The sequence below is a fragment of the Oryctolagus cuniculus genome, chromosome 1 (genome assembly GCF_964237555.1).
Source record: "Oryctolagus cuniculus chromosome 1, mOryCun1.1, whole genome shotgun sequence".
NCBI classification, from domain to species: Eukaryota; Metazoa; Chordata; class Mammalia; order Lagomorpha; family Leporidae; genus Oryctolagus; species Oryctolagus cuniculus.
In genome coordinates this window covers 216521946-216548991 of record NC_091432.1, presented here as the reverse complement: position 1 = coordinate 216548991, position 27046 = coordinate 216521946, and the positions used below count along the sequence as shown (strand labels likewise).

The 27046-nt window shown below is 45.4% G+C and overlaps 1 protein-coding gene and 1 pseudogene across 8 annotated transcripts; one reads left to right on the top strand and one right to left on the bottom strand.

The window, feature by feature from the left end:
• The first annotated feature begins 270 nt into the window (after positions 1 to 270).
• On the top strand, positions 271 to 13860 carry ZFP37 (ZFP37 zinc finger protein). 8 transcript variants are annotated; one of them, XM_070066286.1, is made up of 7 exons: positions 698 to 1817; positions 5827 to 5948; positions 6314 to 6399; positions 6509 to 6551; positions 6636 to 6762; positions 7059 to 7193; positions 11456 to 13860. In XM_070066286.1, exons 5-7 carry the CDS (start codon positions 6663 to 6665, stop codon positions 13006 to 13008), a joined length of 1788 nt encoding a protein of 595 aa, XP_069922387.1. In that variant the 5' UTR covers positions 698 to 1817; positions 5827 to 5948; positions 6314 to 6399; positions 6509 to 6551; positions 6636 to 6662; the 3' UTR covers positions 13009 to 13860. The 8 variants fall into 8 exon arrangements, with proteins under 8 accessions (XP_008267570.2, XP_069922387.1, XP_051698979.2 ...); XM_051843019.2 differs by lacking the exon at positions 5827 to 5948; XM_051843013.2 differs by lacking the exons at positions 5827 to 5948; positions 6314 to 6399 and adding an exon at positions 3670 to 3796.
• Positions 8444 to 11258, bottom strand: LOC138847471 (large ribosomal subunit protein eL33-like; annotated as a pseudogene).
• Positions 13861 to 27046: the final 13186 nt, after the last annotated feature.

Here is a 27046-nt window from a genome sequence, read left to right as displayed (position 1 = left end):
ATCCTGTATCTGATAGGGCTCCTCCCCTTTCCCCCTCCAATCTCATTACCCCAGCTCTCTAGAGTTCGCTTTAGGCATTGCGATTCAGCTGACCGCACTGATTTACTCGGGGGCGGGGGGGAGGGGGGGACGACAAAAACCTCCAAATTCCGTCCACCGTCTTTCCAGGGGCGCGGTGTCAATCACAGCCCCTTTCTGCCTTAAGTAACCGAGCACCGCCCCCAGCCCCACCTCCCTGGCGCGCCCCAGAGACCCCCGCGCCTCTGCCGTACGGCTGGGCCTCCACCAAGATGGCCGCGCCCACGGGCGATGACCCAGGGCGCAGCCATTGCGGCTGCCGGACCTGCTGCGGCCGCGCTCCGGGTGTTCGCCATGTCTGCCTCTGGCTGTGAGCAGATCCTGACAAAGCCCAAGACCGTGGACCAGAGAAGTCCGGGAACGGCCGAAGAGGCCGGGCGTCCCCAGGAGATGGCTGTGTCCGAGCCCGGGGACTGTGCCGCTGTAAGAATGATGATGGGGCGGGGCTATCTGGCATCAGAGCGAGTCTAATTAGGGTTAATGATTGGAGGGTTACCGTAGTCTGTGAAATGATGACTTGGGAACTGGTGGGGTCGCTGCTGGCGGGTCTCTGGGCAAGTCAGTGTTCGGAGGGCTCTGTGAGGTGGGGGTGGGGGCGCCTGTGGGCTCAGTGACTGATGAAGTTGTAGGAAATCAGCGGTTTGAGAGATCTGCCGAGACAGTGATGGAGTGACGTCTGAGGCAGTCCCTGAGTTTGGAATGCTGTGGGGGCTTTTGTGATGTGTCAGGGATTGAGCAGCTCTGTGAGACCGGCGATTTGGGATGCCTACAGGGGCTTGCGGAGTTGGGTGCCGCCGGTGATGGTTACACACTGGGATATCACAGAGCGGCCGTGTTGGGATTGGGAGTTCGCTGGCTGGGGGAATCTGTGAGGTTCAGAGATTGCGACCTGGACTTAGTGATGGTGATGTTTGTGGAAGTCTGGTTAGCAGTATCTTCGGGAGCCAACAGTTAGTGTGGTATTAGTGGGCACTGAGGGGTCTGGGGGCCGGTGGAGGGGTAGCAGTTGAAGTGTGGAGAGGGAGTTCAATGTGGAGGGGTCTCTGGGGATGGTGGATGCTTTGTATGTTGTCTGGGGAGAAGAGGTGATTGGCGACTTGTGTAGGTCAGGGATGAGGTGGCGTCCAGGAGCCATAACTGTGTTTTCAAAGATGAGGCGATTCATAGCATTAACGATTAAAGGTCCTCTATGATTCTTTGACCAGGAGCCTGCGAGGGCATTCCAGGGGTTGGTAATGGAGGGTTCTGTAGGAATCAGTGAATGGAGGTCCGTGGAGAATGGCGATTGGGAACTTGTAGAGTTCTGTAACTGAGGGAAGCTTGCAAAAGTTAATGACTGAGGAGTATTTGGGGATCTGTGATTGGAAATTTGTAGGAACAGACTGTAAGATGAGTAGCTGTTTTATGCCAGAAAGTGTTTTGATTGCTAAGGATATACCAGGAAGCAGGGCCAGAGTCCCTCCCTCAATATCTTTAAATTTTAGAAATAGGAGAGAGCCAAAAAAAAAAAAAAAGTAAATAAATAAACAAAAGAACAATTCCCAGCACTAATGAGCACTATGGAGAAAGTAAAAGAATGGGATAAGGAGTTATTGAGGGTAGGGAAGGAAATTTAGCCATGGGAAGTCTGAATAGGAAAATGACCGTTGAGGCATAAATAATGACAAGGAGGTGATCATACAGAGATCTGAAGAAAGTGTATTCCAGGAAGCAGGAACGTCACCTGCAAAGGTCTAGAGGTAGGAGTGAACTTGATGTGATTAAAAAACAGAACTCGGGGGTGAGCAGTTCGCCTGGTGGTTAAGATACCCGTGTTCCATATTGGAGTGCCTGGGCTCAACGCCCGGCTTGGGCTCCTTTCTCCAGCTCCCTGCTAATGCACATCCTGGGAGGCAGCAGTGATGTCCCAAGTAATGCCCACGTGCCAGCCATGTGGGAGACTTGAATGAGTTCCAGGCTCACAGGTTTAGCCTGTCCTCTCCTTGGCTAGTTCAGGCATTTGGGAGGCATGCCAGTGGATGGGACTGTCTCTCTCTCTCTCTCTCTCTCTCTCTCATTCTCCTAAACCCCCTTAAATAATTTTTTAAAAAAACCAGAGGTTTGCTGTGGTTGGAGAATAGTCAGAGTGAAAAAAGAAAGATGTGAAATCAAGTGGTAGGAAGGGACCAAATCATGCAGAACCTCATTGGCTGGGATAAGGATTTGAATTTTATTCTAGTTGCAATGAGAAACCCTTGAGTTTAGGCTGGGAGACTGTTCTGATTGATACTTTTAAAAGATGATCACCATGGCTACGCTATGGAAGATGGAGTACAGAGGTACAAGATACAGGGATATCAGTTAGGCATTTTATTGCACTAACTGAAGGCAAATAGATGATGATTCATGAAAGTGTCATAGCAGTAAAATAAAATGAAATCAGATTCAGAATACATCTGGATGTGAATTGATATGTAATCTGAAGGAGAACAAGCAAGATTTACATCTAGACTTTTTTTTTTTTTTTTTTTGACAGGCAGAGTTAGAGAGAGAGAGAGACAGAGAGAAAGGTCTTCCTTCCGTTGGTTCACCCCCCCAAATGGCCGCCACAGCCGGAGCTATGCCGATCCGAAGCCAGGAGCCAGGTGTTTCCTCCTGGTCTCCCACGCAGGTGCAGGTGCCCAAGCACTCGAGCCATCCTCCACTGCCCTCCCGGGCCACAGCAGAGAGCTGGACTGGAAGAGGAGCAGCCGGGACTAGAACCCAGTGCCCATATGGGATGCCGGCACTGCAGGCGGAGGATTAGCCAAGTGAGCCATGGTGCTGGCTCCTACATCTAGACTTTTGACCTGAGGAGCTAGATGGATGGTGACGCCACTTTTTGGGGAAAGCGTAGTATTGGAGGAGATCAAATTTCCTGCATGGAAATGGGATCCAAGGTGGATGACAGTGGTTCTGTTTTGTCCAAGCCTAGATGCCCATTACATATCCAACTAGAGCTGTTGACTAGCCTTTAGATATATGGATCTGGAACGTAGGAGAAATCTGGGCTAGGAAACCATATTTGAAAGGCATCAGCATAAATGTTATTTATAGCCATTAGACTGGCCGAGGCCACCTAGGAAGAGAAGGCAGATGGGAAAGACAAGAGAGCCAAGGCAGGGGCCTGTGTCACTCTGACATGTAGAGGTCTGGTAGTGGACAAAACTCCAGAAGGGGAAAAGGGGGTGATCCCAAAACAGGAAGAAAGCTGTGCAAGTGTGGTATCAAAGAAGCAAAAGGAAGAAAGCTTTTCATGACAATGGGAGTAACCAATTATGTTATATGCTCTTATGAGTCCCAGAGTATGACTACAGAGAATTTTAATTCATCAAGATCTAGCTCAATGGTTGCTTTGATTGATTAGAGCTCTTTCAGTGGAATGATGGGAGTAAAATCCTGTTGGAATACATTGAAAGAATGGGAGGTAATGTAGTGAGAACAAGTCTAGAGAATGCTTATGGGGAATTTTGCTGGTAAAGGAAGCAGAGAAATGGACATTGGGTGGGACATGAAATCAGGATCAAGTTTTCTTCAGATGAGTGGGGTTAAGGAAACTTTGTATACCAATAGGAATGATGCATACAGCAGGAAGGGAGAAATAGAGAGTACAAAAGAGAGAAAAGTAATTGCAGAATGAAGGCCTAGTCAAGACAGTTAAGGATGGGATCCAGAGCACCAATGCAAACAGTTGCCTTAGGTAAGAGAAGAGACACTTCCATTTTAACAGAAGGAAACGAATATTATGCAAGGGTTTAGAAACAGATTTGTAGAATTGGTGGTAATAAGGCTAGGTAATTCTTCTCCATTGCATACATTTCTCTTTAAAGCATAAGGCAAATGGGAAAGAAGATGTTGAAGGTTCAGAGAGAAAGGAGGTTTGAAATAATTATCCTGGAGGAGGAAAGATGAGTTTTCTAGGGATAAGTAGTAGGATTGCTGACAGTATTAGATGTCCGTTTGAGATATATGTTATGAATCTGAAGTGAGGGGCCGGTGTTGTGGTGCAGTAGGTTACGCTGCTGCCTGTGACATTGGCTTCTCATATGGTACTCATTCAAGTCCTGGTTGCTCCACTTCCAATCCAGCTCCCTGCTAATGCACCTGGGAAAGCACCAGAGGATGGTCCAAGTGTTTGGGCCCCTGCCACCCACATGGAAGACATAGATGGAGTTCTGGACTCCTGGCTTCGGCCATTGTGGCCATTTGGGGAGTGAACCAGTGAATGCAACATCTCTCTCTTTCTCTCTGTAACTCTGCCTTTCAAATAAATAAATATTTTAAAAAATAAATATGAACTGAGTTGAGGTAGCACAGTTATTTGATTTTTCTCTTGGAATGTTCAGCTACAAGGTTGCAAGCAGAGATTAAGAAGAAAATCGGAGGGCCGACATTGTGGCATAGTGACAAAAGCTGCTGCCTATGAGGCTCCTGTCCCATATGGGCTGTGGTTTGAGTCCCGGCTGCTCCACTTCCAATCCAACTCCGTGCTAATGTACCTGAGAAAGCAGCGGAAGATGGCCCAAGTCCCTGGGCCCCTGGGAGACCTAGAAGAAGCTCCTGGCCCCTGGCTTCAGCCTGGTCTAACCTCGGCTCTTGCAGCCATTTAGGGAGTAAACCAGCGGATGGAAGATCTCTTTCTGTGTCTCTCTCCCTTGCTCTCTAACTCTGCCTTTCAAATAAATAAAATAAATCTTTAAAAAAAGAAGAAGAAAGTTGGGATGAAGCTTTTATATATGAGTACAGTGGAGGAGAAAAGGGACAAGGAAGTGAAAGTTTTAAAGTTTTCACTGGTGTATTGATGGTGCTAGAATAGGGAATCTAAAAAAGAAAGAGAAAGGCTTTGTGGGGGTGGAAGATTGTAAAAAAAGTAGTTAGGGTGAGTGGATGAGTGAGCTCAATGAGTCCAGAGAATTATTGAAGTGAAAGTACTAGAGAAAGTGAACCTGGCAGGCTAGGAAATGATGACCGGAAGATAGAATGTTCTAGAGACGTTGGAGATGGTGTAGTGATGGCAGGGTGTAAGTCCTGGGCAGGTGATGGGTAGGTGGCTGAGTTTAGGAGGAAGATGATTGTTGGAGTCATGAAAGAGAAAGGCCTAGTGTTGAATGGCTTTTCTACATTGATCCAGAGGTGGTACTGAATGAATGATGGCAGGAGCTCTGACAGAGAGGAAGCCGGCGCTAAAGTTAGTTGTGAATGAGATGGGATAACTGCAGAAAGAGTTACACTGTAAGCCGGAAACTGCTATTATTAGACAGGCCTGCTCTCAAAGTTGACCTTTGGCCAGCATCTGGGAAATTATAATTCAAGAGAGTTCCCACTATTCCCAGAATGGATAAGAGTGACTCCCATTGCCTAAAAATTGTGGGTTTTTAAAAAAAGATTGCTTTATTTGTTTGAAAGAAAGAGTTACACACACAAACACACACACACACACTCCCTTCTGCTGGTTCACTCACCAAATGGCCATAATGGCTGTAGCTGGGCCAGGCCAAAGCCAGCCAAAGCTGGAAATCTACCTGGGTCTCCCACATGCGTGCAAGGGCCCAAAGACTTGGGTCTTCTTCCCCTGCTTTCCCAGGCCATTAGCAGGTAGCTGGATCGGAAGTGGAGCAGCCAGGACTCGAACCAGCACCCATAAGGATGCCAACATTGCAAACAGCAGCACAACCCGCTTCACCACAATGCTTACCCCTAAAATGTATAATTTTTTTTTTTTTTTGACAGGCAGAGTGAACAGTGAGAGAGAGAGAGAGAGAGACAGAGAGAAAGGTCTTCCTTTGCCGTTGGTTCACCCTCCAATGGCCGCTGCAGCCGGCGCACCCCGCTGATCCGAAGCCAGGAGCCAGGTGCTTCTCTTGTTCTCCCATGCGGGTGCAGGACACAAGAACTTGGGCCATCCTGCGTTGCACTCCTTGGCCACAGCAGAGAGCTGGCCTGGAAGAGGAGCAACCGGGACAGAATCTGGCGCCCCGACCGGGACTAGAACCCGGGGTGCCGACACCGCAGGCGGAGGATTAGCCTAGTGAGCCGCAGCGCCAGCCTAAAATGTGTAATTTATGCTGAACTCTTGCTTTCCTTCTGAGAGTGAGAGCCTGGAATTTTTGTATATACAGAGAAGCCTTACCTGACCACCCACTAGTAAAACCCTTGGGTTTCCAAACATAAATGATTTTGGGGACTCATTATCAAAATCTCAATTCTCTTACCTCAGAATTCTATACTGCCTCACAGCCTTGTTGTGGCCATTGCTAGAGAAGAAAATATAAAGATTGGATTTGTTTGTTTCTCTTTTTGGAGGTAATCGTCTTTTTTTATGATATTTGTATGATTTTATCCTCTTGAATAAACAAGTTCACAATAGGAGAATTCCTTAATATGAATTGTTTCTTTTTAAAAAAATGCGAAGTTGGGTAGAGAATAGGCATCGTGCCCAACAGTGAGTGGTCAAGGTAAGAACAAGGTATTATTCAGTGAGTCCAGATCACTCCCTGAATGTGGGAAACAGGAGACTGAACAGGAGTTTACTATTACAGGGATCAGTAACATTCAAAGATGTGACCATGGCCTTTACCCAGAAGGAATGGGAGCAACTGGATCCTGCCCAGAGGAAACTCTATAAGGATGTGATGCTGGAGAACTACAGCAACCTGACCTCAATGGGTAAGGAGGATAGTTCCTTCATGATGTAAACTGTGTCCACTGTGATACCTGTCCTCTGAAGTCCTTGATAAGTTTGGCCTTGATTTTTATGAGTCAGAGGTACCAGCCAGGCAGGATACTTGTACCATGCCTCCAAAATTGAAGATCTATTCAGTTGAGGTTCATGGGCATCTGTACTATGAAATTTTAGAAGATATATATTATTTAGCTTTCAAAGGCCCTGGAGTGCAGGCACTGGGGCTTGATTCCTGGGGTTATTGTTCTAACACCCACTTTCTACCATTTTTCATGAGCAGGATATGAAGCTTCCAAACCGGACATGATCTCCAAGTTGGAGAAAGGAGAAGAGCTGTGGTTAGGAAAGGGGAGAAGACCCAATCAGAGTCGTCTGAACAAAGTAGAAAGACCCAAGAAAATGGGCGCTGATGGAAGTAAGTTCTTAGTTTCTTGATGGCAACTTTGGAATTTTTCAAAGAATAATTGATTGTTAAATTCTTCTTAAAGATTGCAGGCCCTTCTTTCTTAACCAGGAAAAAGGAGTGAATGGGATTAGAACCTCCTGAGAGAAAGAATCTCTGGTCTTGGAGATTCTAATATCTCTTCCTTGCATGAGCCTGTCGACATGAGAGGTTCTCATGTGAGGTTCAGTATAGAAGTGAGCCAGTGTTATTTGTGTGAGTTTGGTTAGACTGCGTATAGCAATCAGCTTAGACTAAGTTTTGTTCCATTAAGGATTGACTCCAACATCAATGCTTATGACAATAAAGATGTATTTCTTGCTTGAGCTGTGGCCTTACTCCACATTCTCTTCATTTGGGGACCTACACTGAAAGAGTATTCCTTGTTGGGAAGATTCTGGTCTGATGGCAGAGGAGAAAGAGGGCATTAGAACCATTAATAACTCTAAAAAATCACTGCTTAGAAGTTATAGATACCTTTTCAGTTCAACTTTTGTTGGTCGGAGCAAGCCACCTGGCCACTACTGAGTTCAGAAGGGTAGGAATGTGTAGTCTTTCCACAGGGAGGGGTGCTGCGATTCAAATGCCCATGTGCTTGGGAGAGACTGGGAGGTGTAATCCTTCCACAGGGAACAATAATGCAGTCTGTCACACCACTAAGACAAAGATGAAACCCAGAGCTGTGAACATTTGGTACAGCCTCTCCGGATGCCTAATCCACCCTCCATACAGCCACCTGTCCTTCTCCAGGACCCCAGAAATTTCCTGAGACCAGAGGGCCCAGTCCTTTCAATGACAAATGAAGAGACCCTGTGGAGTTTCGAATCCAACTCTCAGTGGCTCTAGTTTGGGTTATCTTGACTTGACTTGCTGACACTTGTTACAGCTGAAAAATAGTCCCCAGTTGTTCAGTACATTTTTGTCATTGTTACAGTGAACCTTTTCTTGTTCAGCTTCTCGTATAGTACTCAGAGGCCCTTCAAGAAGGACTGTTCTATTGCTTCTAGTGATTCTCTGTGTTCTAGCGAGCACCATATGTAAGTTCCTGGAGCTGCCGTTGTTTTAGACTAAAATCCACTTTTCAGTTACTGTCTTTTTTTATTTGAAAGTCAGAGTTATACAGAGAAAGAGAGACAGAGAGATCTTCCATCTGCTGGTTCACTCCCCAAATGGCTACAATAGCCAGAGCTAGGCCCATCTGAAGCCAGGAGTCAGGAGCTTCTTCCGGGCCTCCCACATGCGTGCAAGGGCTCTAGCACTTGGGCCATCTTCTACTGCTTTCCCAGGTGCGTTAGCAGGGAGCTGGATCAGACATGGAGCAGCCAGGTCTTGAACCAGCACCCATATGGGATGCCCAAGTCAAAGGCAGCAGCTTTACCTGCTATGTGGCAACCACCGGCCCCTCAGTTACTGTCTTAAATTCGCTGTTTCCAGCTGAATTCAAATGATCTGCCAGTCCCAACTCTCCCCCATAGGATGATAAGGTAATGTCATTCTCTTTTATCCATTCATGCCTTTATATTCTCCTTCCTTCCCTCACGGTGAATTTCTCTTGTAGCGCTCCATTTCTTTTCCTGGGGACAGATATCAGTTGGGACCCAGTCCAATCCATCGTTACAAAGAGGGTTACATATCAAGAGGAAAGGTTTGCATTTTTTATTAACATCTAAAAAGTTTTACTTGAGAGGGACACATGGAGTTCCCATCTGTTGGTTCAATCCCCAGATGCCTGCGATGGTTGAGACAGGGTGGAAGCCAGGTCCAGGAGCTGGGAACGCAATCCAGGTCTCTCATGTTGGGGGCAGGAACCCAGTTACTCGAGCCATCACTGCTGCCTCTTAGTGGCTGCATTGGCAAGAGGCTACAACCAGGAGCTGGAGCTGTGAAGTGAACGCAGACCCTTGATGTAGGACATGGACATCTTAAATGCTAGGCTAAATGCTCTTTGTCCCCCAGAAAGAAAACCCAACCCCCATCTTTCCTTGGGCATTAGAAGACCAGCCTTATTATGCTACCTAGAAGTTTCTGCTATACTCTTTCTTGCAGGGTGCTGCATCACTTAAATTTTCCTAAATGAAAAAGCAGCTAACAACTCTACTTGTTAGGCTCCCTACTATATCTGAACTTCTAAAACTTGATCCTTTAGTGCATGGGAACTGGTCTCTCCAATATCCTCCATAAAATACAATTTCCTGGCTGTCTGTTTAGATGCCACAACTCTTCCTGTTTGAATCCAGTTTTCACTTTCTCCATGTCATGTTCTTTTACCAACAAGGTGGCTGTTCACTTTCTGTCTCTTTCTTTATGGGGTCATAGGGACTCTGACATCTGCTTTTTTCCTTTTTGTCTTTTAAATTCTCAATATGAAGCCTTTTCTGCTTTTCCATCTTTGTAACTGAAACAGGCCACCACCAACTGGCAGACTCAGCTCTTAAATGTATAGGTTTGTACACATGTGGTATCCATACCTACCTTAAAAAAAAGTCTTTTGAATTTCAATTCTAAATTCCAAGTAATGTTGAACTAGCTGGGGCCTGGTGTTTACCACTGTCCAGTCAGTTGTTTCCAGTCAGAGGTTAAATCATGTAGTACAAACATGGCTGCCTACTTCTGTCAATGTGGGTGGTGTCTCAGAAAAGGGAAAGAGGTATTGAGAAGACATTTCAAAAATATGTAATGTGTTGAGGAAAGTATGTGAGCAACTAAGAATAAACTTAAAATTTATCATTGCCAATTAAAATAACCTGATAAGAACAAAGATATATTCCATAGCAAACTGTTAGAAAATAAACATGTGCATCTACTATAAATGCAGATGGTGCGAATTTAGTTTGCCAAGATAATTACTGTTAATTTTATCATTTGGTAAAAGTATCAAGGAACATGAAGAAGCTACTTTTTTTTCTAAACTACAGGAATATCATTATGATATTGGTTGTGGGTCGTAGCAGTTGGTACACCCTTTCCTTTTGATTCCTTCAGTCATCTATTAGCTCTTCTGTATATCTCTTCTGTCTCTTTTGGATACATTAACAAAAGTTTGCTTCAGCCAAAGTAGAGGAATTTATGATAAGGACATATGTGTATCTCTTATAACCTAAGGGCATAGACTATAGCCAGACCTCACCAAGGACTAAGACAAGGAATGAGGAAACTATTAGAATTGAAATTATGACAACGGTCTCTTCTCTCTGTGTGTATGCTTCATTCTTTGTATTAATAAAAGCTTTGTGTTTATACAGGGAAATAAATAATTCACTAGGACCTGCCTTATATAATTTTTAAATGTGAGCACCAAGTGGAGATTAACTAGAGTCTGAATTTTTACGATGAGGAATCTTATTGCACATCATGGTTTGAGCTGGAGTAATATAGTACGGTTGGAGCCAGTTGGATAAGTTGACAGTTATCAGATCAGAGCAGCTAGGGCTGAGGGGAGAACTCAAAAACTGTCAAATGCAATCACAAGCTCTTTCAACTTGACCCATTCCCTATTCACTGCCTGTTGTGTTTATTTCATCTTCTATCCTAGGCCGAAAGGTCATGTTTTTAAGCAGTCAAAGCTGTTTTTAATTACTATTGTCAATTTTCTTTTTTTTCCACTTTTATTTATTTACTTTTCAATGGTTTAAATCCTTGATGGGTACAGCATCACATGGATTCTGTGTCCAATGGCCTTCGCAGGAAGGTTGCTTTGGAATTTGGCACAAACCATGCCACTATTTCCGTGAGCACGAGTTACCTTTCCCCAGATTATTCTGGTTTTGTTAGGTTTGCCACCAGGAGTCACTGTATTGTTCTTTGCTTTGTACATATAAGCACACCTCTTGCCCAAGTAGAATTCAGTTTCATCCCAGCATAAACACCTTCAGTTTTAAGAAGTGCCATGTGTTCCCTTTGGTTTCAGAGACCTCTCTTATAGCCAGCAAAAATGGCCTTGCACCACAGTCTTCTAGACATAGCTGCCTTCTAGAAGTCCTGTTGCCAGCAGGCCTCCACAGGCTCCAAGATGGCGGAAAGAGCTATTGTCAATTTTCTTTCTCTTCTTTTACTATAACATTTTACCCCCCAAGTCTAAAAGTATAAGGGACATTTGCCCTTGATGTTTCTTTTACTTTGGGATACTAGGGTTGAATAAAGATTCAACCCCACTACAGGACATTTATTTCTAAGTTTTATTCCAAAATATGAAAGTACAAAAATTCATAAGAATGTCTCATTGAATTCCATTTTAGAAGAAATCCAGCAAGATAAGGATCAACTAGAGAAGAACCAGGAATCCCAGAATGAGCTCATTAGAGAAGTTGCATTCAAGAAGAAAACTCTGATTAAGAAGAAAGGCAGTGAGTGTGGTTCATTGGGGAAAAAAAATAAAACAAGTACAAAACATCTTCCTTCCAAAAAAAGGCTTCATAAAGTTGGTTCACATGGAAAAAATCTGAAAGAGAATTTAGACTTACCTGGTCATATAATAAAATGTACGAAAAAGAAACCAGATGAGGCTAAAGAACACAGGAAATCATTCAATGACCGCTCATCTGATACAAAGAAAAACAAAAATCAGATCAGAAAAAAACTTGAGAAATTACCCAATGACAGCCCATCTGAAAAATGTGACAAAGCTGAAAGTGGGAAGAAGCATGAGAAATTATGCAATCAAAGCTCATCCCATTCTAGGCGAGACAGAATTCATACTGGAAAGAAACATGCTACATCATCCAGCCATGGTTCATCTACTAAGCATAGCAAAGCCAAGGCTGCCACGAAACCCTATGGATGTAATCAATGTGGAAAGGTTCTGAGCCATAAACAAGGACTCATTGACCATCAGAGAATTCATACTGGGGAGAAACCTTATGAATGTAATGAATGTGGCATAGCCTTCAGCCAAAAATCACACCTTGTTGTACATCAGAGAACTCACACTGGAGAGAAACCCTATGAGTGTACTCAGTGTGGCAAAGCCCATGGTCATAAGCATGCACTCACTGACCATCTAAGGATTCACACTGGGGAAAAGCCCTACAAATGTACTGAATGTGGGAAAACCTTCAGACACAGTTCAAACCTCATTCAACACGTGAGGTCTCATACAGGTGAAAAGCCCTATGAATGTAAGGAATGTGGAAAATGCTTTAGGTATAACTCGTCTCTTACTGAACATGTGAGAACTCACACAGGTGAAATACCATATGAATGTAGTGAGTGTGGAAAAGCCTTTAAGTATAGTTCATCCCTGACTAAACACATGAGAATTCATACAGGTGAGAAACCCTTTGAATGTACTGAATGTGGAAAAGCATTTAGCAAGAAGTCACACTTAGTCATCCATGAAAGGACTCACACTAAGGAGAAGCCCTACAAATGTGATGAATGTGGAAAAGCCTTTGGACATAGCTCATCTCTTACTTACCATACGAGAACGCACACAGGTGAAAGTCCCTTTGAATGTAACCAGTGTGGGAAAGCCTTTAAGCAAATCGAAGGCCTTACTCAACATCAGAGAGTTCATACTGGGGAGAAACCCTATGAATGTACTGAGTGTGGGAAAGCCTTCAGCCAAAAGGCACACCTCATTGTGCACCAGAGAACTCACACTGGGGAGAAACCCTTTGAGTGTAACGAATGTGGAAAAGCCTTCAATGCAAAGTCACAACTTGTTATACATCAGAGATCTCATACCGGAGAGAAACCCTACAAATGCAATGAATGTGGGAAAGCCTTCAAACAAAATGCATCACTTACCAAACATGTGAAAACTCATTTGGAAGAGAAACCTCATGAGTGACATTAATATGAAAAAAACTGTTAGAACCAACAGTTTTGTTTCATCTTAAAAATATTCTGAATGTAAGGAATGTTGGGGAGTCTTTGAGAAGTCATTTCTCATGTTACATGAGAGAATTTGAATATGGATATTTACATAGAAGCAATGGGTGGAAATACCAAACCTTTCATAGAAAATATTGTTTTTAAAATAATCATTTAAGTCAGTTACATATTGTAACTTGACATGTAAAGCTTTAAAATTGCAAATAAGTTGAATAATGAGAGAAATGAAGGAACAAGTTGCATATTCTGACAATTCCTGAGTTGCTTAGATGTTGTGTGCTTAAGTGCCACATTTTGAATTGAGTTTGCATTTCTGTTTATTGCCTTGAATAAATGGCTGTGGCCATTTGTGTAAGCCTCCTCTTTGATATTATCACCCAGCTCTTTCTTAATATCTGTGTTACCTCCTGTATGTCAGAACACATTACAAAAGGGTTGTTATTTATGTAGAAATACTGACATAAAATTGAAAGAAAATAAGCAGAGCCGAGGATACAAATGTGTTGATAGGGAATGATATTCAAAGATACATTGTTAAGTGTTAAAAAGCAGATTGCTGAATTGTGTATACAGTATACTCCCATTTGTGTACAAAAGGGTGTGTGTGTCTTTGTCTCTATACTTCAAAAAGTTGGCGGAAAATAGAATTAAAAGATATGTTTATTTTTGCACAAAGATTTTTGAACTCCATGGTCCTCATATTCTGTTGCCACTGAGGACAAGAGTAAGGATGGGGGTCTGAGAATTCAAAATATCATGTATATGCATTATCCTCACAATAAAAATATTTTAATATGCATAAACTCAATACCATTTGAGATTGTCACTGAGCCCACTCCACAAGAATGTTTGACAAAGTCAAATGTTTCTATGCTTATTCCCTGCTTATTGATGAATAATGGTGAGTCTGAGGTATGTGGCATTAAACCTGATATTGCATTTACCAAGACTTCCTACCAAACACAAGTTCTTTCATTCACACAATGAATTACAACTATGACAGCACTGTGTTTCTTCTATTTCCCATGTTTTAAAGACTAAAGATGAATTGTGATTGCAGGTGAATGAAAGTGATATTCTGAACAATCACTTCATTTTTCCTTATATCCAAAACACTAAGGTACAAATACCTTAACCAAGGATTTCAAATGTATTAGACAAATGCCACCACTCCCTGTTTTTGCCTAATGGCAGGCACTGTTAATGGATTGGATTCTTTTTGAGTGAACCCATAGTTGGTCATACAGTCTTCATCAAGTATTCCAGAAGATACTATGAATTTGCATTTGCACAATAGACCTGTTTGCCACTGCAAATCTGGATTTTGTTTTTTAGCCTTGAGTTACAGACAAAAAGTGTACTTGACTATTTTAAATTTTTTTAGAGAGACATAGGTATAAAAATGGTTTTGTTAGTTATACTTGTATTTTAATACTGTTGCATCCACTTGTCAGCTAAAACAAAATGTTACAAAAACTAGTGACAGTCACACAGGAATTTTATTGAAAATGAGAAGCAAATGAGAAACAAATGAGAGGCAAGATATCCAATCGGGACCGGCCACCGATCGGGACCAACACTCCTTACCAGAGTGTGGCCCCCAACAGCAGGTTACACAGCTTTTTATAGTAATTCTGTCCACTAGGGCTCACAATTTCGAACCAGATTGGTATGCAGTGAACAATAAAAAGGAAAACCAGAATATGGCTGTAAGATAACAGTTAACAACAACAAACCCAATAACAGATCCAAGATATGGTGGTAAGGTAACAGTGAAGGACACATTTCAGTCAACCTAGCTCCTGGAATTTTGGGCCCACATAGTTTCACAGCATTCACCCTTAGCCATTAGCAAGCAAAGCTAATATGTGCAGAAGCAAGAGATCTGTAATTAGCTTTTAGCCACACTCACTCCATTTTGATTCTGGTTTTACAAACACAACATTAATTATATGTAATTAACAAAATATGATATTTGGCATGTATGTTACTTTTTCTATTTTTCACAGCACATTTACTCTATTATCTCATTTATTCTTTGGAACAAACATATGGCTTTAAAATCTGGACTTGCTGAGTCATGTTCTATTCAATAAACATTTCACCTAAATAATAGTCTAGCATAATGCTGGGCCCTAGGCAACTATGTGCAAATGTTTCCCATTGAGGCTCCCACCTTCCTCACCTCCTCTTTTCATAGAAATATCAAGTGTAAATATTGAGGAAGAAATGTGTCTACACATGAACGTACATGTGCGTGTTGAAAACTCAACTCGTGATATGATACCATCATTTTTCAAATACATGTATGTTCTCTGGAGAAGAAAATGCAATGTGAACGCCATTTCTTAACAAGTGGAAGTCTGGCCCTGTGCGTAGAATGTGTCTTTATTGTCCAGAGCTGTAGAAAATTTGCTCTTTTCTAGAAAGATGAGACAGCTGCAAATTATGGCTATGCTGAATTTGCACACTTCTTAGACAACCCATGACAGTGACAGTCTTTAGAGAGTCGGAAATACAGGGGTGTCTAAACAGCAGAAATACATGCTGAAAGCCATTTGTACAGTGAAACATGAACTAAAAGCATCTATGATTGAGGAAATGGTGTCTAAAAATAATTAGAGGCAGGTAGAGAAAGAAAATAGACACCCAAAAATGAGTCTAAATCAGATACACAAACCTTAGTGTGCATCAGAACTGCCTGAAGAATTTGTTAAAACACAAACTGTAGAAATTTAATTCCTGAACCCAACCACAGACTTAGGGAATCAGAAACTCTGCGGATGGGGTTTGAATATTTGTACTTTAATAAGGTTCCTAGGGGATGTTTATGCTGCTGACCTGAGGACCACACCTGTGAGAATCACTGATCTAAATCACTTTTTAAGTAAGTTTAACAAATTATTTTTAAACTGTTTTAAGATATTCTTTAATATAAAAAAACAAAGGGGCATATATGCAGAGAATAAGTTATTAACAGATGTGAAACACATTTATTTCAGTAAACCAGTGGCCAGAGCTGGGCTGATCCAAAGCCAGGAGCCAGTAGCTTCTTCCAGATCTCCCATGTTGGTGCATGGACCCAAGCACATGGGCTGTCTTCCGCTGCTTTCCCATGTGTCTTAGCAGGGAACTGGATCTGTAGTGGAGCAGCTGGGACTTGAACCAGTGGCCATATGGAATGCCAGCATTGCAGGCAGCAGCTTAACCCACTATGCCTAATCATGTATATTGTAGGCACTATTCTAAGTGCTAGAAATAGTGTGGTTAACAAGGAGGGAAAAGCCCTGTTCTCACAGAGCCTGATTCTATAGGGGAAGATAGGCAGTTAAGCAGATAATTAAACCATGGAGTATAACATTGTCAGATGGGAACAACAAACAGGCAAGGGAAACAGAGTATGGAGAATGCTGTTTTTAAAATGGTGGGGGTTGGAGACGGAAGCTCATATAGGTGGTGACAAAAGCAGAGACCTACAAAGAGTGAAAGTGCAAACCATGCATATATGTGATGGAAGAGCATTCCAGGCAAGTAGCTCAGGGTATGGGAAGGGGGAGATGCTCAACTCCTCTGACATAAGCAGAAACAAAAGAGGAACCTTTTACAAATCAAGATTTTAAAAAGAATTACATATGTAAGAGGTTAAAGCAATCTCTTACTATGCTTTTGGTAGTCACAGTTATATTCTCTATTAAAATGTAAATTTGACAACAAAGCCTTAAGATGTCTAGCAATACTAAATATAGGATTCTATTTTATGATATATAATCAGAGTTCTATATTTATCACACAACAGAGAGAAAATGGATATAACATACATTGCTAATTAATTGATTAAATAACGTTTGATATCTTCATAAAACAATGACACTTAATGATTTAAAATTGTATTTAAGAAGGTACCAATGCTGATTCTGTGTTACCCTCAGGAATGTGTTTGATGCATCCCTGGGCATCAAGTGAGTGATCCAATATTAAGGAAAGTGAAAGTTTTTCACGAAGTTCCCCTTCCAGCACAATTTTCTGACATCTAATTGACCAGAAATAAGTTACCTGACCATCCCTAATTTCAAGAGACGCTTGAAAAATGTGGATCTAGCTTCCTTCTATTTTTTTTAAGATGTATTTATTTGAAAGGCAGAGTTACAGAGAGAGGGGGAGAGGCAGAGGCAGAGAGAGAGATCTTCCATCCACTGGTTCACTCCCCTAAATGACCACAATGGACAGGGCAGGGCCAGGCTGAAGTCAGGAGCCAGGAGCTTCATCTGGCTCTCCCACACGGGTGCAGAGACCCAAGCACTTGTGCAATCTTCCACTGCTTTTCCAGGCACAGTAGCAGGGAGCTGGATCGGAAGTAGAACAGCTGTGACTCAAACCGGCGCCGTATGGGATGCTGGCATCGCAGGTAGCAGCTTAATCTGCTAGGCCACAGCACCAGGCTTTAATACTGCTGTTTTAAAAGGGATTTCCAGATTGGGTTCACTCTGTTCTGCTGTCCTGACACGTGAGGAACTATGTTTCCCCCTGCAGAGGATGCAGCATCTTGGAAAGGAAGCCCAGACTTTTACCAGGCACCCAGACCTGCTGGTACCTTGCTCTTGGAGTTCCTTAACAGATCTCTGCTCCCATGAATTGCCCAGTCTCAGGCCTTCTGTTACAGTAGCACGAAATGGATTAAGTAGGTTGGCTTGTTGGGAATGGACGTGGAATGATTAAGATGGGGATACTGTAGAGAAGGAATTCTGGGCAAGAGGCATATAGCTTGATTTAAGAGCAGTGCACAGACTGAAAGTCTTGTGTTTTAGAAAGAATCCCCTGAAAGTAAGGCACTAAACAACTAGGTCGTCCAAGACGTCTCACCTAGGAAATGCCACCCAGACCCTATCTGTTGCTACCAGAGTGCTTGTGCAATGGACTCATGAGTTAAGAAACCTTGATTGCAGGAATAAACGTGTTACATAGACCCAACGGCATGGTCCCCTTACTAAGGCTGATCTAGCTAATGTTACTATCAGATACTATCAGCTATCTGATCTGTTACTATCAGATACCTAAAGCTACTGCAGCAGAGACCAACCCCATGCCCCTGTGTGCTAACGGCTTGAAGGGGCTCAGAGAGCCACTTAGCGTGAAGTTGACTGGACGGACGCTTTCCGTCCTAGAAGAAACTGATTTGTCCTTACCAGAATTGGCAACTACCTTGGATATACGTTGTCTCTATTGTCCATGGTTATTCTAGCTGTATCACTAATTGGGAGCTTACTCAATGTTTTATTTTCAGATGTGAGAACCTGCAAACATCACCTCAGATCAATGTACCCATTGTATGGTGAGGGATGTATGATCGCGAGATCCACTACTCCTACCATACACTGTATCACCCAGAAACTGCCATTCTAATAATCTTTTTTTAAAGATTTATTTATTTATTTAAAAGAGTTACACAGAGAGAGGAGAGACAGAGAGAGAGAGTGAGAGAGAGGTCCCCCATCGGATGGTTCACTCTCCAGTTGGCCAGAGCTGCGCCAGTCCAAAGCCAGGAGCCAGGAGCTTCTTCCAGGTCTCCCACATGGGTGCAGGTGCCCAAGGACTTGAGCCATTTGTACTGCCTCCCCAGGCCACAGCAGAGAGCTGGATCGGAAGTGAAGCAGCCGGGACTAGAACCGGCGTCTATATGGGATGCCAGCACTGCAGGCCAGAGCGTCAATCTGTTGTGCCACAGCGCCATCCCCCTAATAGAATCTTGAGATTGCTTCTGTATTAGTCAGCTTTTTGTTAATTTAGCTCAAATACCTGAGAGAAGCTACTTATGAAGGAAGAAGGTTTATTTTGGCTCATGGTTTTGGGGGGGTTCACAGTCCAATATTGGGCCCGTTAGCTTGACTTTTGATGTGAAGAGAGTGTCACATGGTGAGCCAGGAAGTCCAGTGACAAGGAGCACAGTCCCTCCTTATAAAGCTGCCATGATTCAGTCATGCAGCCCCACCCCTCAACCCGATCCCGTCCAACCGTTGCCCAAAGACCTACTTCTGCCACCGTAGTTGGTCCAAGCCTCCACCCTGTAACTATCACCAGTTCTCGACTTTGGGACTTAAACACCTGCATGAACTGAGAAGCCAAATGCTGCTCAAACCTTGACAGCTTAAGACTCAGTTAAGGCATCCGATTAGGAACCACACCCTTCAGGGTTACAGTGCTTAGGGAAAACTTCTCTCAAGTTCTGAAGTATAGCACCGTTAGGGTCTTCCAATTCTGACTGATCTTCCAGTTCTGAAATATTATTTCTACTGATGATGGTAGAAAGCCTTAGGAATCCATATTAAGATGCTTCTAGAACAATAATCGTGTGTTTATCTTGAATTTTCATTAGATGAATCAATATACTGTATTCATCTTTTTTTATTTATTTATTTATTTATTTATTTTGACAGGCAGAGTTAGACAGTGAGAGAGAGAGACAGAGAGAAAGGTCTTCCTTCCATTGGTTCACCCTGTTGATCCGAAGCCCAGAGCCAGGTGCTTCCTCCTGGTCTCCCATGCAGGTGCAGGGCCCAAGCACTTGGACCATTCTCCACTGCCCTCCCAGGCCACAGCAGAGAGCCGGACTGGAAGAAGAGCAACCAAGACAGAATCCAGCGCCCCAACCGGGACTAGAACCCTGGGTGCCAGCGCCGCAGGCAGAGGATTAGCCAAGTGAGCCACAGCGCCAGCCCTACATTTCTTTTTTCTTTAAGACTTATTCATTTATTTGAAAGAGTTACACAGAGAGAGGAGAGGCAGAGAGAGAGAGAGAGAGAGAGAAAGAGAGAGGTCTTCCATCCACTGATTCACTTCCGGGTCTCCCACATGGGTGCAGGGGCTGAAGGACTTGGGCCATCCTCCACTGCACTCCCGGGCCACAACAGAGAGCTAGACTGGAAGAGGAGCAACCAGGACAGAATCCGGTGCCCCAATCAGGACTAGAACCTGAGGTGCCAGCGCCGCAGGCGGAGGATTAGCCTAGTGAGCCGTGGTGCCAGCTTGTAGTCATCTTTGATTCTTGAAAAATCATATGCTTGCTTTTCTTGCATTCTCTGGAATCTCTGGAACATTATTTCGGGTGTTTGGTGGTGTTTGGTTTTAGTTCTATCTGAACCAAGGATGATTGCCCTGCTAATCTCCTCTCCGTCATTCTCTTCTTCAGAACCAAGAGATGTTGGTGAAGAAGGGCCAGGCTAGGGGGGCTTAGTGTAAGTTAAGGTGCATCAACCTTACTGCTTTTTTCAAGAGAGAAATAGTCCGGGTTGAAAAGATTCCTGTTGGTAGAAACCATCGCCCTGTGGAGAATGGGCTTTAAAACAGGTGCCCACCCACCGCGAGGGGGCTCCCTGCACTGTGGTGCCCATTCGTGGAGGAAGGACTCCCAGAGCCTGGACTTTGTGGGTGCAGGGCATGAGGCCGCTGGGGAACATGAGCGAGCAAGGGTGTACTGCTGGGCTCCTGACTCCTCCACTTTTTTCAGTTTACGTTGCTCTTCTTTCCAAAGCCTTATCCAGTAAAATGCTAGATCACGGATTTTAAACTTTCTTCACATTATAAGTCTTTAAAACTATAACATGTCCTCTACTCACTGCGTTAGTGCATCCCACACATTTCGATAGAGCGTCTTCCTTGGCATTTCACTGGCCTGAAAATTTTCTCGCTTTTTTGTGATTTCTTCTTTGACCTTCATTCTAGCTGCCCACTCCAGTGGGGATCTGTGCCAAGCCTCGGAAGCTTTCATCTCAGCCCACGAGACCTTCAGACAAATCGCACCTTCCCCGAACCTACAGCTGTGTGCTTCATCTCAATCCTGCAAAAGCAGGCAGAGTGAGTGCTGCGGTGACACCCGTACGCTCCCATTCTCCAAAGCCCAATCCAGGGGCCCTAGGTATTCTGCAGTGGCCTCCCACTCTCCTGCTCTGCTGGAGGCTGGTTTGTCCTTTGCCTCTCCATTTGCTTGGTCATGGTGGACCCATCACTTAGATTTCATGGTCTCCATTTTCTTCGTGGCACCAGCAGGCATTTGCCTGGCCTCTCTGTCCTACTGCCAGGGTTTGGTGAGCTCCTGGTGCAGAGAGAGGGACAGAAAAAGGGTAAACCAGTCGCTGGTCTTGCTGCGGTCCTGTGCGACCAGGATTCAGAAGGCATCAAAGGATGACCATGATCTCACTCCCTTGTGCTTTGGCTCCGCCTAGCGACCATCAGGCTGCAACGACAACTTCCCACGCCCGTCTTTTGTGCAATGCCGGTCGGCTGGGGGAAGAGGTGTTTTTCCTCCCCGCCAAATCCCAAGCCTCCTCCCATTGAGAACTCCCATGCCAGTACCTCCAAATGTGCCTGTGCGTCTCAGAACTTGAACCACACCTCCCAAACTACCTCCCCCCAAGTCTCAGAACCCCGAATTTAAGAGCCCCCAATTCAGATCTTCCCCCAAGTCTGCACCCCAGGAATGCCATCTGTCTCAGCTCCCCAGACATCCCAACGCTGACTTGATTCAAGAGGACCCTGAATGTAACCCCCAAGTCTCCAAGGACACCCTGCGTCTCAGCTGTCCCTGATTTCAACCCGCTCCTCAGACGGCCCTCTGGTTTCCGGTACCCCTAGATGTGGCCTTACACTGCTGTAAGTGTACACTGACCCTGGCACACCAGCAACTTCGACCACTGAAAGAACCCAGCCCCGGGGCTTGCTGCAGCCCACAGACCCCCTCGGTCTCTTCCACGCGTGACCCCACAGCAGATGTCCCCGTCTGACCCCCACTGCCCCCACAGACTCACAGTCCGAAGTCCCCGCAGGACTCCCCCACCCCCACCTCCACCCACACCCACACCCCCGTCTTCATGCTGCAGGGGAGCGCTCTGCTCACACCCCCGCCGCCGCTTCAGAGCCCAGGCGCTTCCAGCAGGACCAAGGCGGCGACCTCCAGGACGCTTCTGTGCGCGGTTTTGTTTCGGGGTGACAGGGGTCGGGAGCTGCTGCCTGCGCCCTCAGGATGACGGGGAGCGATGTGTCTGGGGTGAGGCAGAGCCCAGAGGAGCGCGGGGTTATGGTCCCAGCCCGAGCCACGCTGCCCCCAGCACGCGCCTGGACTTCATCCGGGGGACTAGAAGAGTGGACGCCCAGACACGTCCCCATTGGAACCACCAGGGCGAGAGTGCATTAACGGGTTTCTACGGATGATTTTCTTTTTTTTTTTTTTTAACTTTTATTTAGTAAATGTAAGTTTCCAAAGTACAGTTTATGGATTACAATGGCTTTCCCCTCCCCCATAACTTCCCTCCCACTCGCACCCCTCCCATCTCCCGCTCCCTCTCCCATTCCATTCACATCAAGATTCATTTTCAATTATCTTTGTATACAGAAGATAGATTTAGTATATATTAAGTAAAGATTTCATTAGTTTGCACCCACAGAGAAACACAAAGTGTAAAATACTGTTTCAGTACTAGTTATAGCATTAATTCACATTGGACAACACATTAAGGACAGAGATCCCACATGAGGAGTAAGTACATACACAGTGACTCCTGTTGTTGACTTAACAACTTGACACTCTTGTTTATGGCGTCAGTAATCTCCCTAGGCTCTAGTCATGAGTTGCCAAGGCTATGGAAGCCTGTTGAATTCGCCAATTTCGATCTTATTCCGACAGGGTCATAGTCAAAGTGGAAGTTCTCTCATACACCGTTTTCCCAGGTCTTTGATGGGTCATGTTGCTGTTCTAGAGAAGTTGGTAAAAGACTCCATTGAGAGAAAAGATGTGTGAAAATATAGCCAGCGAGCATCCCGTGTCCTGAGATGATTTATTTGGTCCCTGGTGTAATCTAGGTTACTTGCGTATCTCTGAAAATCACAGCAGAAGTGGATCTTGTTTTATTCCCATACTACTGTTGACTTGTTCTTAGAAATAATAACAATTAGGGCCGGCGCCATGGCTCACTAGGCTAATCCTCCGCCTTGCGGCGCCGGCACACCGGGTTCTAGTCCCGGTCGGGGCGCCGGATTCTGTCCCAGTTGCCCCTCTTCCAGGCCAGCTCTCTGCTGTGGCCCGGGAGTGCAGTGGAGGATGGCCCAAGTGCTTGGGCCCTGTACCCCATGGGAGACCAGGAGAAGCTCCTGGCTCCTGCCTTCAGATCGGCGCGCTGTGCTGCGCCGCGGCGGCCATTGGAGGGTGAACCAACAGCAAAAGGAAGACCTTTCTCTCTGCCTGTCTGTCTCTCTCTCTCTCTCACTGTCCACTCTGCTTGTCAAAAAAAAGAAAAAGAAATAATAACAATTAAAAAAAAGAATTTGGATGATCCGCATGGAACAGCCAAAGCAGGATTCTTGACATGCCACAAAGCCAGCGCCCCTCCAGCCCTCAACGCATATTTACCACGTGCTCATTTAGCTGCAGTGCCGGGTACTGTTCTGTTAAAGACACAGCAGGACAAGTGGGCAAATCCCTGTCCTGGGAGTTTACACTCTATTCGGGGACACAGACAATAAACAAGCAGGTGTATAATAACATCGCAAGGACTCTGTGCTCTGAAGGAAAATAAAACTGGGGCCACCTGGTGACTGAGGGGAAGCGGCTTTGCAAAGACGTAGGAGAAACGTGGCGGAAGTGGCGATCAGGAGATGACAAAGGACATGTTCCGAGAACAGCACAGAGGCAGGGGACTGTGGGAGCAGGCCAGGACCTGAGGCTGGCCTTGGAGAGGGCAATGTGTCCTGGGACCCCAGGGGGTGATGGCAGACCCTAGGGATTCTGAGCGATGGAGGGAAGGGATCTCACTCACTGTCATTTACATTCGCGTGTTCTGGAAGCTGTGTAGAAAATAAGACCCCCTGTGTGCACAGAAATCCCCAAAATGAAAGTTAGAACCAATACCCATTGTTCTGGTTTTCAAATTTGTCAAAATTAATTTTTTTTTCATTTTTTAAAAGCTACCGTGTGTACCAGCTCTGTACTCTGCTGAGTCTCTCTGGCTAATAATTGCAAATTACATTTATTTATATGGCTGTAGCAAAGATGATCATTCCATTCTCCGGACCCGGACACCTCCCGGCGCACCGAAGAAAGGAAACCGGGAGAGAGGGCCCTGCCAAACTGCCGCTGTGCCCTTGTTACCTGGCCAGTAGGGGGCGACCCTGCGCCTCAGAGCGCTGGCCGCGGCCGACCCTCTCAGCCAGGCACAAGATCCACGTCTTCCTCTTTTCAGCCAACTTGCGGGTTCAACAGCGTCCCGAGCTGCTGTTGCAAAAACTTCCCTTCCAGCCGCGGATGAGCTGGAAGCGATCCAAGCGTGCGCAAGATCTCGGCGAGGCTGCTGCTCTGTCCTCGTGTGGGAACTGGCCAAGGCCAAGCCTCAGGCACCCGTGTTTCACTCCCGATTTGATTGGATTTGTCAGCAGCGTGTGGCCCTCGCCTCTCTCCTTCAGTTTTTCGTGTACTAGATGAAAACCTTACTAATAAAACGAATGCTTTTCGAACCCAGCACCTGGACGGGCTACACCGCCTGCAGCTGAATGTGACGGTCATTGAACACGGAATGGCTTACAACTTGTTTTCCTTGTACAAAACTGCTTATATATCTGTTTTATAATAAGCAAAATGCATGATAGTAAGTTTATAAATAATGTATTGGAACCAGCTGGTATGTTTTTAAAGCATATGTTTCAAATAAATCCATTCTGTGTAGTCTGTTTTAAAACTATTTCAATTTCGTTTGCATTCTTAATGTAATGAAATCTAGCTGCCAATAGCAAATCTATCACCCTTACAAACTGACTCTCAAACCCGTTTCAAACCACACCCCTCCTCTGCTTTAAAACTCCCCAACCACTTCCTACCATTGGAAGGACCCAAATCCTTAACAGGAGCTTCATGGACCTGCATGAACTGGCCTCGTCCCTTCTCATGGCTGAACTACCACCTCTCCAAATGTGTGCTCATGAAGCCCTAACGCCCAGTGCTGGAGAACCTGACTGTGTTTGGAGACAGGGTCTTTGAAGATACAGGTAAGGTAATAGTGAGGTCGCTAGGGTGAGCTCTCATCCAGCATGACTGGAATCCTAGTAAGAAGGGATTAGGCTGGCACAGAGCAAAGGCCACTTGGAGCCACAGGGAGAAAATGGCCCTTTAAGCCCAAGGCAGGAGACCTCAGGAGAAACCAACCCTGCTGATGCCTGGATCTTGGACTTGAAAGATCCGTGAAAACTTTGGAACTGTGCCAATATTCACTTCTGCTAATTTAATTTAATTTAATTATGAAATTTAATTTCTCCAGCCCATGGCCCTCTGTTAGGACCACCCTAGCAAACCGATAACTCCCCCAGCTCACTCCGTAACCCCTTTGCCCCTGAGTGCCAGCAGCAGGGCGCTTCCTCCAGTTCCTGACCTTTCTGTACTCCTGATAACTGCAAGGCCTTCGCCTCTACGCTCCTCCCTCTTCCTGAAAAGCTCTTCGCCTATTTCCTCTTCATCTGACTGACTCTCAATCTTCCCTTTTGCTCTCGGTTCCCTTCCTCATTCATTCATTCAACTAACATTCACTCAACTCGTTTTTTTTTTTTTTTTTTTTTGACGGGCAGAGTGGACAGTGAGAGAGAGAGGGAGAAAGGTCTTCCTTTTCCATTGGTTCACCCTCCAATGGCTGCTGCAGCCGGCGTAATGCGGCCGGCGCACCGCGCTGATCCGAAGGCAGGAGCCAGGTGCTTCTCCTGGTCTCCCATGGGGTGCAGGGCCCAAGCACTTGGGCCATCCTCCACTGCCTTCCCAGGCCACAGCAGAGAGCTGGCCCGGAAGAGGGGCAACCGGGACAGACTCCAGCGCCCTGACCAGCACTAGAACCCGGTGTGCCGGCACTGCAGGCGGAGGATTAGCCTAGTGAGCCGCAGCGCCAGCCAACTAGTATTTATTTAACCAGCACCTGGCAAGGTACTACATCCGAGTGTGTGGCAGTACCCAAAGCATGGTCCCTGCTCTCGCTCGGCTTGCCATCCTCCCCAACTGAGCCGGGATGCTCTGCTGAAGATCCTTGTATTTCAGTGTTCCTGTGACACTTGCGCATTGGTAGTGAATTTTCTCCCCCTATTATAAGTTCTCCTACTGGAATCTACTTCGGCTTCCTGCGGCTTCCGCAGCATAAGCACAAACCCAGTGGCATTTAAACAATGCACGTTTAGCTGGCGCCGCGGCTCAATAGGCTAATCCTCCGCCTTGCAGTGCCAGCATACCGGGTTCTAGTCCCGGTCGGGGCGCTGGATTCTGTCCTGGTTGCCCCTCTTCCAGGCCAGCTCTCTGCTGTGGCCAGGGAGTGCAGTGGAGGATGGCCCAAGTCCTTGGGCCCTGCACCCCATGGGAGACCAGGATAAGTACCTGGCTCCTGCCATCGGATGGATCAGCGCGGTGCACCGGCCGCAGCGCACCAGCTGTGGCGGCCATTGGAGGGTGAACCAACGGCAAAAGGAAGACCTTTCTCTCTGTCTCTCTCTCTCTCACTATCCACTCTGCCTGTCAAAAAAATAAAAAAGAAAGAAAGAAAAAGAAAAAAAAAATACACGTTTAATCACTTACTATTTGGGGGAACAGACATCTAAAAATCAGTATCACTGAGCCAAAATCCAGGTGTAGGCAAGGCTACCCTCCCTCTGGAAGAATCAGTCCATGCCTTGCCCCCCAACTTTGGTGGCTGCCAGCGTTCCTTGGATTGTGCTACGTCACTTCAGTCTTCAGGGCCAGCAGCTACTAAACCCTCTCTGCTCCATCGTCACATTTTCATCCCCTCTGTGTGTGTCAAGTCTCCCTCTGCCTTCCTCTTATAAGGATACAGATGATTGCCTTCAGGACCACCTGGATATCCAGGATGACCACTCCCCTTTAAGGTCCTTAACTCAGTCCCATCTGCAGAATCCCCTTTGCCCTAGAAGGGAACGTTCACAGACGCCAGGCATTAGGACGTGAGTATTGTGAGGGTGGGGGTGGGGCA